This window comes from Peromyscus leucopus, chromosome 12 (genome assembly GCF_004664715.2).
Source record: "Peromyscus leucopus breed LL Stock chromosome 12, UCI_PerLeu_2.1, whole genome shotgun sequence".
Taxonomy (NCBI): Eukaryota; Metazoa; Chordata; class Mammalia; order Rodentia; family Cricetidae; genus Peromyscus; species Peromyscus leucopus.
Window position 1 is genome coordinate 81,668,439 of NC_051073.1, and position 13,268 is coordinate 81,681,706.

The following is a 13,268-nucleotide window of genomic DNA, read 5'->3' on the forward strand; positions in this document are numbered from 1 at the left end:
TCCTGGAACTCACTCTCTAGCCCAGGCTGGCCTCGAACTCACAGAGATCCGCCTGGCTCTGCCTCCCGAGTGCCGGGATTAAAGGCATATGACAACACCACCCGGCCAGTGTTTTTGATCTTAGCGATTCTGACAGGTGTAAGATGGTATCTCAGATTTGTTTTGATTTGCATTTCCCTGATGAGTAAGGATGTTGAGCAATTCTTTAGATGTCTTTCGGCCATTTGAGATTCTTCCGTTAAGAATTCTCTGTTTAGCTCTGTAGCCTATTTTTTAATTGGATTGTTTGGTATTTTGATGTCTAGTTTTTTGAGTTCTTTATATATTTTGGAGATCAGTCCTTTGTCAGATGTGGGGTTGGTGAAGATCTTTTCCCATTCTGTAGGCTGTCATTTTGTCTTATTGACCATGTCCTTTGCCCTACAAAAGCTTCTCAGTTTCGGGAGGTCTGTGCTACTGGTGTTATATTTATGAAGTAGTCTCCTATGCCAGTGTGTTCAAGACTGCTTCCTACTTTCTCTTCTATATGGTTCAGTGTTACTGGTTTTATATTGAGATCTTTGATCCACTTGGACTTGAGTTTTGTGCATGGAGATAGATATGGATCTATTTTCAGTCTTCTACAGGTTGACATCCAGTTATGCCAGCACCATTTGTTGAAGATGCTTTCTCTTTTCCATTGTACGGTTTTGGCTTCTTTGTCGAACATCAGGTGTTCCTAGGTGTGTGAGTTAATGTCAGGGTCTTCAAATTGATTCCATTGCCACATGTTTGTTTTTATGCCAGTACCAAGCTGTTTTTATTACTGTAGCTCTATAGTAGAGCTTGAGGTCAGGGATCGTGGTGCCTCCAGAGGTGGTTTTATTTTACAGGATTATTTTAGCTATCCTGGGTTTTTTGTTTTTCCAAATGAAGTTGAGTATTGTTCTTTCCAGGTCTGTGAAGAATTTTGTTGGGATTTTGATGAAGATTACATTGTATCTGTAGATTGCTTTTGGTAAGATTGCTATTTTTACTGTGTTTATCCTACCTTTCCCTGAGCATGGGAGATCTTTTCCTTTTCTGATAGCTTCTTTGATTTCTTTTTTCAGACACTTCAAAGTTCTTGTCATATAGGTCTTTCACTTGCTTAGAGTTACACCAAGGTATCTTATATTATTTCTGGTTATTGTAAAGGGTGATGTTTCTCTGATTTCTTTCTCATCCCATTTATCATTTTTATATAGGAGGGCTACTGATTTTTTGAGTTAATCTTGTATCCTGCCACTTTACTGAAGATGTTTATCAGCTGTAGGAGTTCCCTGGTAGAGTTTTTGGAGACACTTATGTATACTATCATATCGTCTGCAAATAGTAAAAGTTTGACTTCTTCCTTTCCAATTTGTATCCCCTTAATCTTCTTTTGTTGTCTTATTGCTCTAGCTAGGACTTTGAGCACTATATTTTAATAGATATGGGAAGAGTGGACAGCTTTGTCTTGTTCCTGATTTTAGTGGAATCACTTTGAGCGTCTCTCCATTTAATTTGATGGTTGCTACTGGCTTGCTCTAAACTGTCTTTATTATGTTTAGGAATGTTCCTGTATTCCTGGTCTCTCCAAGACCTTTATCATGAAGGAGTGTTGGATTTTGTCAAAGGCTTTTTTGGCATCTAATGAGATGATCATGTGTTTTTTTTTTTTCTTTCAGTTTGTTTATATGGTGTATTACATTGACTGATTTTCGTTTGTTAAACCATCCTTGCATCACTGGAATGAAGCCTACTTGATCACGGTGGATAATGTCTTTGATATGTCCTTATATTTAGTTTGCCAGTATTTGATTGAATGTTTTTGCATCAATGTTCATGAGGGAGATTGGCCTGTAATGCTCTTTCTCTATTGCATCTTTGTATGGTTTGAGTATCAGGTTAACTGTAGCATCATAGAAAGAGTTTGGTAATGTTCCTTGTTTCTAGTTTGTGGAACAATTTGAAGAGTATTGGTATTAGCTCTTGCTCAAAATTCTGGCAGAGTTCTGCACTGACACCATCTGGTCTTGGGCTTTTTGTTTGTTTGTTTGTTTTGTTTTTGTTGGGAGACTTTTAATGACTGCTTCTATTTCCTTAGGGGGTTATAGGTTTATTTAAATTGTTTATCTGGTCTTGATTTAATTTTGGTATGTGGTACCTATCCAGAAAATTGTCCGTTTCTTTTAGATTTTCCAATTTTGTGGTGTGCTGGTTTTTGAAGTATGACCTGATTATTCTCTGTATTTCCTCGTTGTCTGTTGTTATTTCTCCCTTTTCATTTCTGATGTTGTCTGTTGTTATTTCTCCCTTTTCATTTCTGATTTTGTTTATTTTGATGTTCTCTCTCTCTCTCTGCCTTTTGGTTAATTTGGATAAGGGCTTGTCTATTTTGTTGATTTTCTCCAAGAACCAGCTCTTTGTTTTATTGATTCTTTGTATTGTTCTCTTTGTTTCTATTTTATTGATTTCATCCCTCAATTTGATTATTTCCTGATGTCTATTCTTCCTGGGAGACTTTGCTTTTTGTTCTAGAGCTTTCAGTTGTGCTGTTAAGTCGCTAGTGTGAGATTTCTCCAACTTCTTTATGTGGGCATTTAGTGCTATGAATTTCCCTCTTAGCACTACTTTCATAGTGTCTCATAGTTTGGGTATGTTGTACTTTCATTTTCATTGAATTCTAGGAAGTCTTTAATTTCTTTCTTTATTTCTTCCTTGAACTATTGATGATTCACTTCAGCATTATTCAGTTTCCATGAGATTGTAGGCTTTCTGTAATTTTTGTTGTTGTTGAAATCTAACTTTAAGCTATGGTAGTCTAAAAAAATACAGGTCATCCCAATTTCTTTGTATGTGTTAAGATTTGATTTGTGACCAAGTATGTGGTTGATTTTAGAGAAGATTCCTTGGAATGCTGAGAAGAAGGTATATTCTTTTTTGTTAGGATGGAATTTTCTGTAAATATCTACTAAGTCCATTTGAGTTATAACATCTGTTAAATCCCTTATTTCTCTGTTAAGTTTCTGTCTGGCAGATTTGTCCATTGATGAGAGTGTGGTGTTAAAGTCTCCCACTATTAATGTGTAGAGTTTGATGTATGATTTAAGCTTTTGTAATGTTTCTTTTACATATGTGGGTGCCCTTGTATTGGGGGCATAAATGTTCAGAATTAAGACTTCATTTTGGTGGATTTTTCTTGTGATGTATATGTGATATACTTCCCAATCTTATTTGATTGATTTTAGTTTGAAATCAATTTTTTAGATATTAGGATAACTACACCAATTTGCTTCTTAAGTCCATTTGATTGGAAAGTCTTTTCCCCGCCTTTTATTCTGAGGTAGTGTCAGTCTTTGAAGTTGAGGTATGTTTCTTGTATGCAGCAGAAGGATGGATCCTGTTTTCATATCCATTCTGTTAGTCTATGTCTTTTTATAGGCGAATTGAGTCCATTGATATGAAGGGATATTAATGACCAGTTATTGTTAATTCCTGTTATCTTTTTGGTGGTAGTGTGTATATTTCCCTTCTTTGGTATTTGCTGCTTTGGGGTTATCTGTTGCCTGTGTTTTCTTGGGTAAATCTGACTTCCTTAGATTGGAATTTTTCTTCTAGTGCCTTCTGTTGGGCTGGATTTGTGGATAGGTATTGTTTAAATCTGGTTAATAATGTGTGAGCTTATGGGGGCCAATCTTTTTTCAAACCACCACAGATCCCTTAGAGCTGGAGTTATAGATGGTTGTGAACCTCCCAATGTTGGCACTGGGAACCTAACTACTAAGCCATCTCTCTAGCCCCTGGATGTATTTTTGACACACAGTATTTTCCAATTACAATGAGTTTTTAGAACATAACCCCATTGCACTTAAATTGAAAAGCATCTGTATGTCTGTTTTTGAAAAATATAGTTGAACTATTAATTTATATAATGTTTGTCCAACATGCATAAATCTTTTGGGTTCCATCTCCAGTACCACCTAAATGGGATATGGTGGTACATTCCTGTAACAGAGCATTTGGGAAGTGATGATAGAAGGATAAGAAGTTGAAGGTCATCCTCAGTTACCTGTGGAGTTTGAGGCCAGCCTGCGCTACATGAGACACTTGTCTCAAAACACAAAAACAATGAGCCATTGAGTAAGCTCAACTCCCAGGACCTGCATAGTAAAAAGTGAGAACTAACTCCTGCAAGTTGTAATGTAACCTCTATGTACACACATGGGTGAGTGCCTGTGCATGCATGCACGGCGTGCATGCGTGCACTCGCGCGCGCGCGCGCGCGCGCACACACACACACACACAATGTGTGTAATATAAGGTCTCACTGTGTATCCCTGACTTGTCTGAAACTTGCAGTTTTTCCTGCCTCTGCCTCCCAAGTACTGTGATTATGAAGCTTGTGACACAAGCCTAAACTTTTTTCAAAACTCGCAGACCAAGGGCAGCTAAGTGACTCAGTAGATAAAAGTGCTTATGACAAGAGGAAACCAACTCAGCAGAAGTTGTTCTCTGACCTATGCATATGCACTGTGGCACATGCACCCACATAGACATCATGCACACACAATAGTAGTAGTAATTATATATGAGGCATACATTTTAACTATAAATGTTTTATAAATTTATATATATATCATTTGTATAAAACAATCATATGTGTTTGTAAATACACATATTTGAAACAATCCAAAGGGAAAATATAAATATTGCCTCCAAACTCTTCTCAATTAACCACTCAAAGATTTATATCTTTTAATTTCTGGTATGTATATAAGGACATTTTAATTTGTTTCTTTTCATTCATTTTGCAAAGAATCTATGTCCTTATCCTTAAGGGTTTTGTTGTTTTTACTGTTTTGATTTCTTCAATATTTATTTGTGTTTTATGTGCACTAGTGTATTGCCTGCATGTATGTGTCTGTGTAAGGGTGTTGGATCCTCTGGAGTTACAGACAGTTATGAGCTACCATGTGGGTGCTGGAAAGTAAACTCGGTCATCTGGTAAAGCAGCTGGTCCTCTTAACTGCTGAGCCATCTCTCTAGCCCTGTTTTTGCTGTTCCATTTTGGTTTAGTTTTTCTTGCTGTTGGTAGTCAGCTGTCTTCAAACTCTTGACCATCCTACCTCAGGCTCCACACACTGGAGTTGAAGTGTGCATACCTGCTCTTCAGGTGTTTTCTGTATATTTGTTTAAGTGGTGACATGCTTATGTGCAGGTTCATCACAGTGTAAAGAACTGAACAGCTCACTGACTGGTACTTTATTGGCAAGTATTTGTTGATGAATACTTCTAACGGTATCTCTTCTTGTCCCAGGACACCAGGGCTCTTCAGTTTAATTGACACTATGTGGCCCCCAGCGATGCCTCTGGCCGAGCCTTCCTGTGGTGAGCCCAGTGAAGAGGTAAGCCGAGCCTTGGAGAGCACCTTGTCAGAGCTGAGCTAAGCAGTCCTACTGCAGTCAGATGGCCCGTGCCTTTCCTTGGGCAACAAGGACTGTGCAGCTTGTTCCTTTGTCTGGAGTGATGTGTGGATGCTAGGACAGACTGCAGCTCATCTCCAGTGCCAACATTCTGATGGTTCTTTTCACTGCTCCTCTGGTAAATTCTTGATGAATTTGGTTTGTATTTTGGTTTTTGTGAGAAATACAAAATAGGCCTCAGTCTGGAGCCTGTACTGACCTTAACTCAGAGCAGTCCTTCAGTCTCAGCTTCCAGGTATTAAAATTACAGGTGTGTGCCAGCAAACTCAATCAAACTCAGTTCCTCCCTCACTGCTGCAAGTCAGAGTCTTAGCCTCATCCCAAAGCAGACATCGTGTCCTTCCCATTCCTTTGCAGTCATTTATAAGTCAACACTCAGCAGCAATCGGAAAAGAGACACTAGGTAGAATCCAGAAATAACGGAAAGTTCCCTTTTCCTCACCACATTGTCATCGTAGTGACTCAGAAGCAGCAAAACGAATAAGGAACTTTCTTCTACTGACCCTTGAGCTTGTTCATTGGGTGGCTGCTTTAGTCTATAGTTCCCAAAGCACATTCTCTCTGACAGTAAGCACAGAGCTTACTGTCAATACCTGTCTTCAGTATTGCTTCTCCACCTCAAGTGTTAAGAGAGGTTATCTCTTAAACCTGGAGCTCACCATTTTGGTCAGATTGCCTGACCAGTGAGCCTTTGGGATCCTTCTGACTCCATCCCCAGCACTGATGTTCCATTGCACTAGCTTGTTTCAGGTTTCTGAGAAACTGAGTATTGTGGCAAGCACTTGACCTACTGAACCATCTCCCCAGGTTCTTGTAGCTGGCTTTTTAGCAGAGTGCTACATATATGACATGTGAGTCTGTGCCAGAGAGCAAAGTCCTTCTCAAAATTCCTGTCTGCAGATTATATAAGAAGTGGTTCCTTAATGGTACTTTCAGTATACTCTGAAGAATAGATTTCTTCTTCTCTGTTTTGTTTTCACTGGGCCTTGAGTATCTTAGGATGACCTTGAAGTCCTGATACCCCTGTTTCTTCCTCCCAAGAGTTGAAATTGCAGGCTGATGCTACAATGCCTGGCATGAAGACTAAATCTAAAATAAAATCTTAAATCTGTACAGAAATATTCTTACACATGGACAAAGTAACCCATTTCTTACCTAGTCTCCCCATGAGAAACATACATTCTAAGGCAAATTTGTGTGTTTGTGTGTCTGTGTCTGTGTCTGTGTCTGTGTGTGTCTGTGTGTGTCTGTATTCATTCATTTCAGTCTTAGGAATTGGAGCTAGGGCCTCTTTTGTGCTAGATGCTCTACCACTGAGTTATATAGGTCTCGCTAAGTAGCTCAGGCTGGCCATGAAGTCCTCCTGTAGTCCAGGTAGGCCTTGAACTTGTGATCCTTTTATCTCCGAAAGCTGCGATCCCAGGCCTGCACAATTAAGCCAAGCCTGATCATGTGAATACTAAAGAACTTATGTTAATAGTATTCTTTCTAAACAGATGAAGACTTGCATGCCTCCTCCTACCTTCTGTTATATCTTCTCTGTGCCTCCGAGCCTGGGACACGTCGATACAATTGAAGGGGACCCCATTTCTGAGCTCTATCGGCCTCCAGTTGTCCACTGCTTACGAGAAATCCTCCAGGTAATGGTTGTGTTTCTAACAGGTTCTTCAAAGGTTTTTGCTGTTCCTGTGCTTTGTGTAATGTTTCTATCTTTGTTTGCCTTTCCAGACTGATGGGCATGGCACACGCTGTAGCTTCTATGGCAGAGTGATTTATCAAAGACCACAGGTAATACCTCTGTCTCTTTCTGTCTGTCTGTCTGTCTGTCTCCCCTCACGCTCTCTTTCTCTAGCCTATTGAACAATCTCTTAGAAATTAGTGGTATGCCATAATAGAAAAATATCTCTAAAATCTCAGTTAACCCATAATCTACCCCCTTGTTTGGAGCCATCCTTCTCTGTGTAAACTCTGTGGAGCTCTTTTGCATTCTGTTTATAATTTTGGTTTCTTTTTTTTTTTTTTTGGTTTTTCGAGACAGGGTTTCTCTGTGTAGTTTTGCACCTTTCCTGGAACTCACTCTGTAGCCCAGGCTGGCCTCGAACTCACAGAGATCCGCCTGGCTCTGCCTCCCGAGTGCTGGGATGAAAGGCGTGCGCCACCACCGCCCGGCTAATTTTGGTTTCTTTTAGAGTTGTTTCTATTAGGAATCTATTGCAGACATTTTTTTTTCCTGATCCATAGTCAGTGAAAAAGCTATAAAAGTACCAAAATAATATGTTCCTTAACTTCTAATTGTGCTACTGGTGGGTAGTACATATATAAATAAAATTCAAATTGTGTCATTATAAACAGTTTATTAGCTTCTCCCTCAACTATATAATAGAGGGCAGAATGTTCTTGTAAAAGGCCAGAGAGTCAGTATTTTATGATTCTTGGATCGTATAGTTTCTGTAGCAATTGGCCAGTTTTACTCAGTAATTTAAAAGCAGCCATACTGATATTCATAAACAAATGAACAGGAATTTAAAAAAAGAAAGAGAGAGAGAGGGAGGGAGGGAGGGAGGGAGGGAGGGAGGGAGAGAAGGAAGGAAGGAAGGAAGGAAGGAAGGAAGGAAGGAAGGAAGGAAGAAAGAAAGAAAGAAAGAAAGAAAGAAAGAAAGAAAGAAAGAAAGAAAGAAAGAAAGAAAGAAAGAAAAAAGCACTTTCTCTAAGTCTGAAGCAAACTGAAGTCTGGTTCTGTGGTTTTCAGTGAGTCTGCAAAGCACCTGGTATATGATGACACCATGAACATCTGAGACTTCCTGTTATTACGGAGTACATTCTAGGCACAGAACTATGCAGATTAGTGGTACAGATGCCCTACAGGGAGATGCTGTAATACAAAGACTGAGAGTGAGGAAGACAGGGTCATACACTCAGCAGGTGGAGTCCTCCTCTTCACGACAACAGGGTGCTACCTCATGAGACTGGGTAGATATACTGACAGCCTTACAAGCAATAAATAGATTCCAAATATGCAAGGGCAATCAGCTTGGCTTTCAGTGGGGGGGGTGTCTGATGGCCCTGTGCTTAGGAACAAGTTGGGGATCCATAACTATCGTCTATGTTCAAATATTTTTTCTGGGTTGTATGTAGCTATAAGAATTCTTTAGGCCATGTGGGGGTGGCACAACCCTTTAATCCCAGCAATCTGGGAGGCAGAAGCAGGCAGATCTATGTGAGTTCAAGGCCAGCCTGGCCTACAGAGTGAGTTCCAAGATAGCCAGGGCTATACAGAGAAACCCTGTCTCAAAAAAATAAAATAAACAGACTAAAAACAAGAGTTCTTTAATGGGTTTTATGTTTTAGAACAGTTTTGGGTCTACATCAGAATGAAGGATAAGGTAAAAATCTCCCATTTATGTTCTGCCTCATAGATGTTATCAACATGTTCACCGAGTGGTACATTTGTTAACAGTTGACACAATCACCTAGAGTTCCTAGTTAATGACCCTTATTCTCAATTGTAATTTGGGACAGAATCATTACACTACCATAGAAGTCTTCTGTGCTCTCCCTATTCATTTCTTCCTCCTTCCGACCCTTTAGCAAACATTGAAACCCAGAGTACCAGCATGTTCTAATTATGGAGTACACACATTTTTTTGATTGACTTTTTTCTTTCCATACTAAGCATTTAGACATCCATGTCTCATCAGTGACTTGAGAGCTCATTTCCTATAACACTCAGTAATAAGTGTTTTATTATCTAGCTATATCAAAGCTCATTTGTCCATTTACCTACTGTGATGGTCAGCATTAGTTGTCAACTTGACAGAATCTAGAATCACCTAGGAGACAAACTTTTGGACATGTTGGAGGGAGTTTCTAGATTGGGTTAATGAGATGGAAAGAGGTTAAATATGAGTAGTACCATTCCTTGGGTTGGATCTCTCCAGAGTCAGCCTACAAAATGGACAAAGGCCACTACAGCTATGCTCCAAGGGGGAGGGGGTACATTCAATCTTGATCACAACAGCATTGTCTTTGCAGTTCTTGTGTTGTAGGCATAAAGGGTACAGGAGCCTTCATAGGCTCATGGCTCCCATAAAGCAGAATGCATTTGATTTGATCTCAAAAGTCTTTAATAGTTTTAACACTGTGCAAAAGTGTAAGTGAGGCATCTCTTCTAATACTTAGTCTCTTAACCATGGCCTTTGTAACATAAAAGTGAGTTACACTTCTAACATACAATGAAACATTCCAAAAGAGGGGAATGTGGCATGACAAGGAAAGGTCATAGTGAAACAAGACTGGGGCCCAGCAGGAAAAACACCAAATCCTGAAGCTCTGTCTCTGGCATGTGGAGCTGCTGATGGCATCTTCTGGGATCCAAACAGCTTGACCGGTCCTACCGTTCCGGCTGTGTACCCGCAACACACAAACTCTCTCTTGGCCCAGCTCCACCCCATGCCTAGAGCCCTCCTCAGGACGTCCTGTGGTCCTGGCATCTCTAGCACCCTAGTGCTTTCATGCAGTGACCCTTTGGGACCTCCATACAGAGACTGAATAAGCATGAGTGCGCTGAGCACTAGTATTTGTTTTTCAACTTCCTGACTGCTGGTGCAGTAAGACCTGCTGCCTCACACACTGGCCTTGCCACAATGCCTGACTGTGTTCTAGAACTGCAAGCCAATAAGTCCTTTCTTCCTCCTGAAGCATCCTCCCTCAAGTATTCTGTCATAGTGATGAGAAAAGTAATACATCTGCCAAAAGATCTTGTTTGCTCCCAAGGTTAAGCAATTATGCACAAGAAAAGATTTATTTTAAACAAAATTTAGCTATTGAATATTGGTGCCTTTTTATAAAAGATACTCTTATTACTGACTTTTTTATACCTTAGTAGTAGAAATAATTTGGTAGTTAATTTAAAAGAAGATAGGGGGCAAGGAAAAATGGCTCAGCAGGCAGGCCTGATGACCTGAGCTCATTCCCTGGACCCCATATGAAGAGCATGGAAGGAGGGAAACAATTCTATAAGGGTGTCATTTGGCATCTGCATGCTTGTGAGCACCCAACAAGAACAATAGTAATAATGAAATGTAAAATTAAACAAAGAAAAGAAAATTAGAAGATGTTGGTCTCTCAGTCATTTGAACGACAGACCATAGCCAAATCTCAAGTATTGATGAAGAGCATTTCCAGTTTTACCCCTTTTGGAATATTTATCAGTTTTTCAAATGTTAGTTTTCCGGTAATTTCAGAAGTAACCTTCCTAGCTCCAGGACTCGGCACATACTGTTCAGTGCATTTACTCTTTCAGCTGCTTATGTTTTATGACTTTGGCTTTGTTTTAAGACCATGGACCAATTACTTAGTAAAATGTCCCTCAGTTTCAGTTTGCCTGGTGTCTAACATGCATTTTTGACAGAAATGCCACGTGGGTAATGGTATGTTTACATCAGGAGGCTCACAGCCGATTCCTTCCAGAACAGTGATGGCTTTTCAGTTGGTCACATTGCTTTCCAGGATTTTTTAATTTTGAAGTTGACAAACAAATATTTCATACTTATTAATTCTTACTGATATTTTGAAAGATACTTTGAGCTGTATAAATATCCTGGCTTTTATCAAACTTTCACTCATTTTAACATCCGTTATGGTTCTTGTCTGAATTAATAATTATATTTTGATAGTGACCAAATGATAATTTATTAGGTGTGATTTTGCTACAATTGTCTTTTCATTTGTCTCACTTAGTTCACTTAGTCATTGACCTACTATGTCAAAATGGATTAATGAATTATTTTTTATTATTATTTATTTAACTTTTATTTGGCCTGGTAAACCAATAGGTTTATTAAGGTTGAGGTTATTTCTAGAAGTATATGTGGAGGGCTTCTAAGTGCCTCTCCCACAGTCATTGTTTACTGAATACATAACACTGGGGAGGGCTTTGTGAATCTTCATATTTCATGAGTTTCCTGAGTCTTGTGAGCCTCCTTCCACTGTCCAGGAAGGAGTCACAATTCCAATGGAAAGGCTGTGATTCTCTGTTCCTTCCTGTGGCTCTTACTTTCTCTCTGCCTTCTCTTCAATGAAAATCCTTTACCCTTTGAGAGAGTAATACAGATATCAGTTTGGGTTTGGGTTTTTCATTTATGACTGAACATTGGTTCACTATAGCACAACAACAACATCTTTGTTTTCAACAGCTTGACAATGTAGGTAAGTAGGCAGGCGGGAGGGAGGGAGGGAAGAGAGAGGGGAGGAGAGGAAGAAAGGGAGGGAGGGGAAAATATAAAAAGAGTTTCCCTCCATGTCCAAGGCTGACAGTGCTATGTGGGTTTTGGTCAGCTGGGAGCCTCTGCTCTTCTGAGCCATCTCTGATGAGCATATTGGCCCCGTGAGCCTGGAACCCTGCTCAGGGGCCTTAGGAACTAAAAGGTGAGCCAACACAGGCATGTCAACATCCTAGGTGACCCTATTACAGCTGCATTACCTCTAAATCATAGATGACAATCTGAAGGAAGCTGCACTGTGTAGTCCTCTCATTTTTTGTTCAATAGGTTTTATATAATCTGTTACTATTGTTCTTTTGGTATTCATGTTTTTCCAGAATTAAGCTATCTCCTTGGTCATTGGAACATAGTCAACATATGTGATGTTTTAAATGAGAGATATCTTCCAAAGACTCCTGTATTTGAATACTTGGTCTCCAGTTGGTGGCGCTGTTTGGGAAGTTCATGAAACCTTTAGGAAATAATAGTTTTTCTGGAGGAAGTTTGTCACTTGGAGTGGGCTATTCCTTTCCCCCCTTTCTCTCCCTACTTCCTGTTTGCAGCTGAAATGTGGTCTCTCTGCTTCCTGGTTGCCCAGCCAGCCCCATACTCCTGTTATCATGTTTTCCCATCATTATGCACTGTGTCCCTTTGGAACTATTAACTAATATAAACTCTTTCTCTTCCAAGTTGCTTTTGTTTGTGGTATTTATAACAGCAACAGAAAAGTAGCTGATCCATCATTCTTTGAATCTTTCCTTTCTGACACAGTAAGATGTTTCAAGCTGACCTTTGGTGGTTTGTTTTCATTGATTTCTCCGTGTGTGTGTGTGTGTGTGTGTGTGTGTGTGTGTGTGTGTGTGTGTGTCTGTCTGTCTGTCTGTCTGTGTCTGTGTCTGTGTCTGTGTCTGTGTGCTGTGCAGGTACATGTGGAGGCAGATTACAAGATTCAGCTCTGCTTCCATCACGTGGAAGACTGTCTAGCTTAGCCGCAGGCTCCTGTATCCACTAAACCATCTTTTGAACCTGCTCTTTGGGCTTTAGACCTTAGAATCAGCCCTGTCTTCAAGGAGTGCTGGTAAAGGGAAAATGATATTTAAAAGACAGTGTCTGTTCTGGATGGTCTTGCTTCAGGTGGAATGTAATTATGTTCAGACCTTCTCTGTGACTAGAGCGAGGAGACAGATGTGGATGTATCCCTGTGCACACCTGGTATGTGTGCCCAAAGTCATGTTGCACACCCGTTCCTCCTTCCGTAGATGATTACAACAGAATTTTCTCCAGACTTCCCTTGTGTAGCTTCCCCTCCAGCAGAATGTGGCGGCTCGGAGATGGGAGCAGGGAGATCAGAGGTTCACGAGGACCCTGGGCTCCACAGGGAATTCAGTCCCAATAAATAAATAAAACCTTTCCTCCCTGACAAGGAGAAAGCTGGCCATATTTATATTTCCCTCTGTAATATTTACTCTAATTTATTTTATGTAATCAACCCCCTAATGATATTAACTTCCCTCTTTACCCC

General features: G+C 40.0%; 1 protein-coding gene across 11 annotated transcripts in view; it reads left to right on the top strand.

Annotated features, from left to right (window-relative positions):
* Spidr (scaffold protein involved in DNA repair) overlaps nt 1–13,268 on the top strand; it is a 280,374-nt gene that overhangs the window by 249,761 nt on the left and 17,345 nt on the right. For all 11 annotated transcript variants that reach the window (XM_028893301.2, XM_028893303.2, XM_037209972.1 and 8 more), the window contains 3 exons: nt 5,321–5,408; nt 6,983–7,126; nt 7,215–7,274. In XM_028893301.2, the coding sequence (XP_028749134.1) occupies nt 5,321–5,408; nt 6,983–7,126; nt 7,215–7,274 (292 nt within the window). The remainder of the gene's footprint in view (nt 1–5,320; nt 5,409–6,982; nt 7,127–7,214; nt 7,275–13,268) is intronic.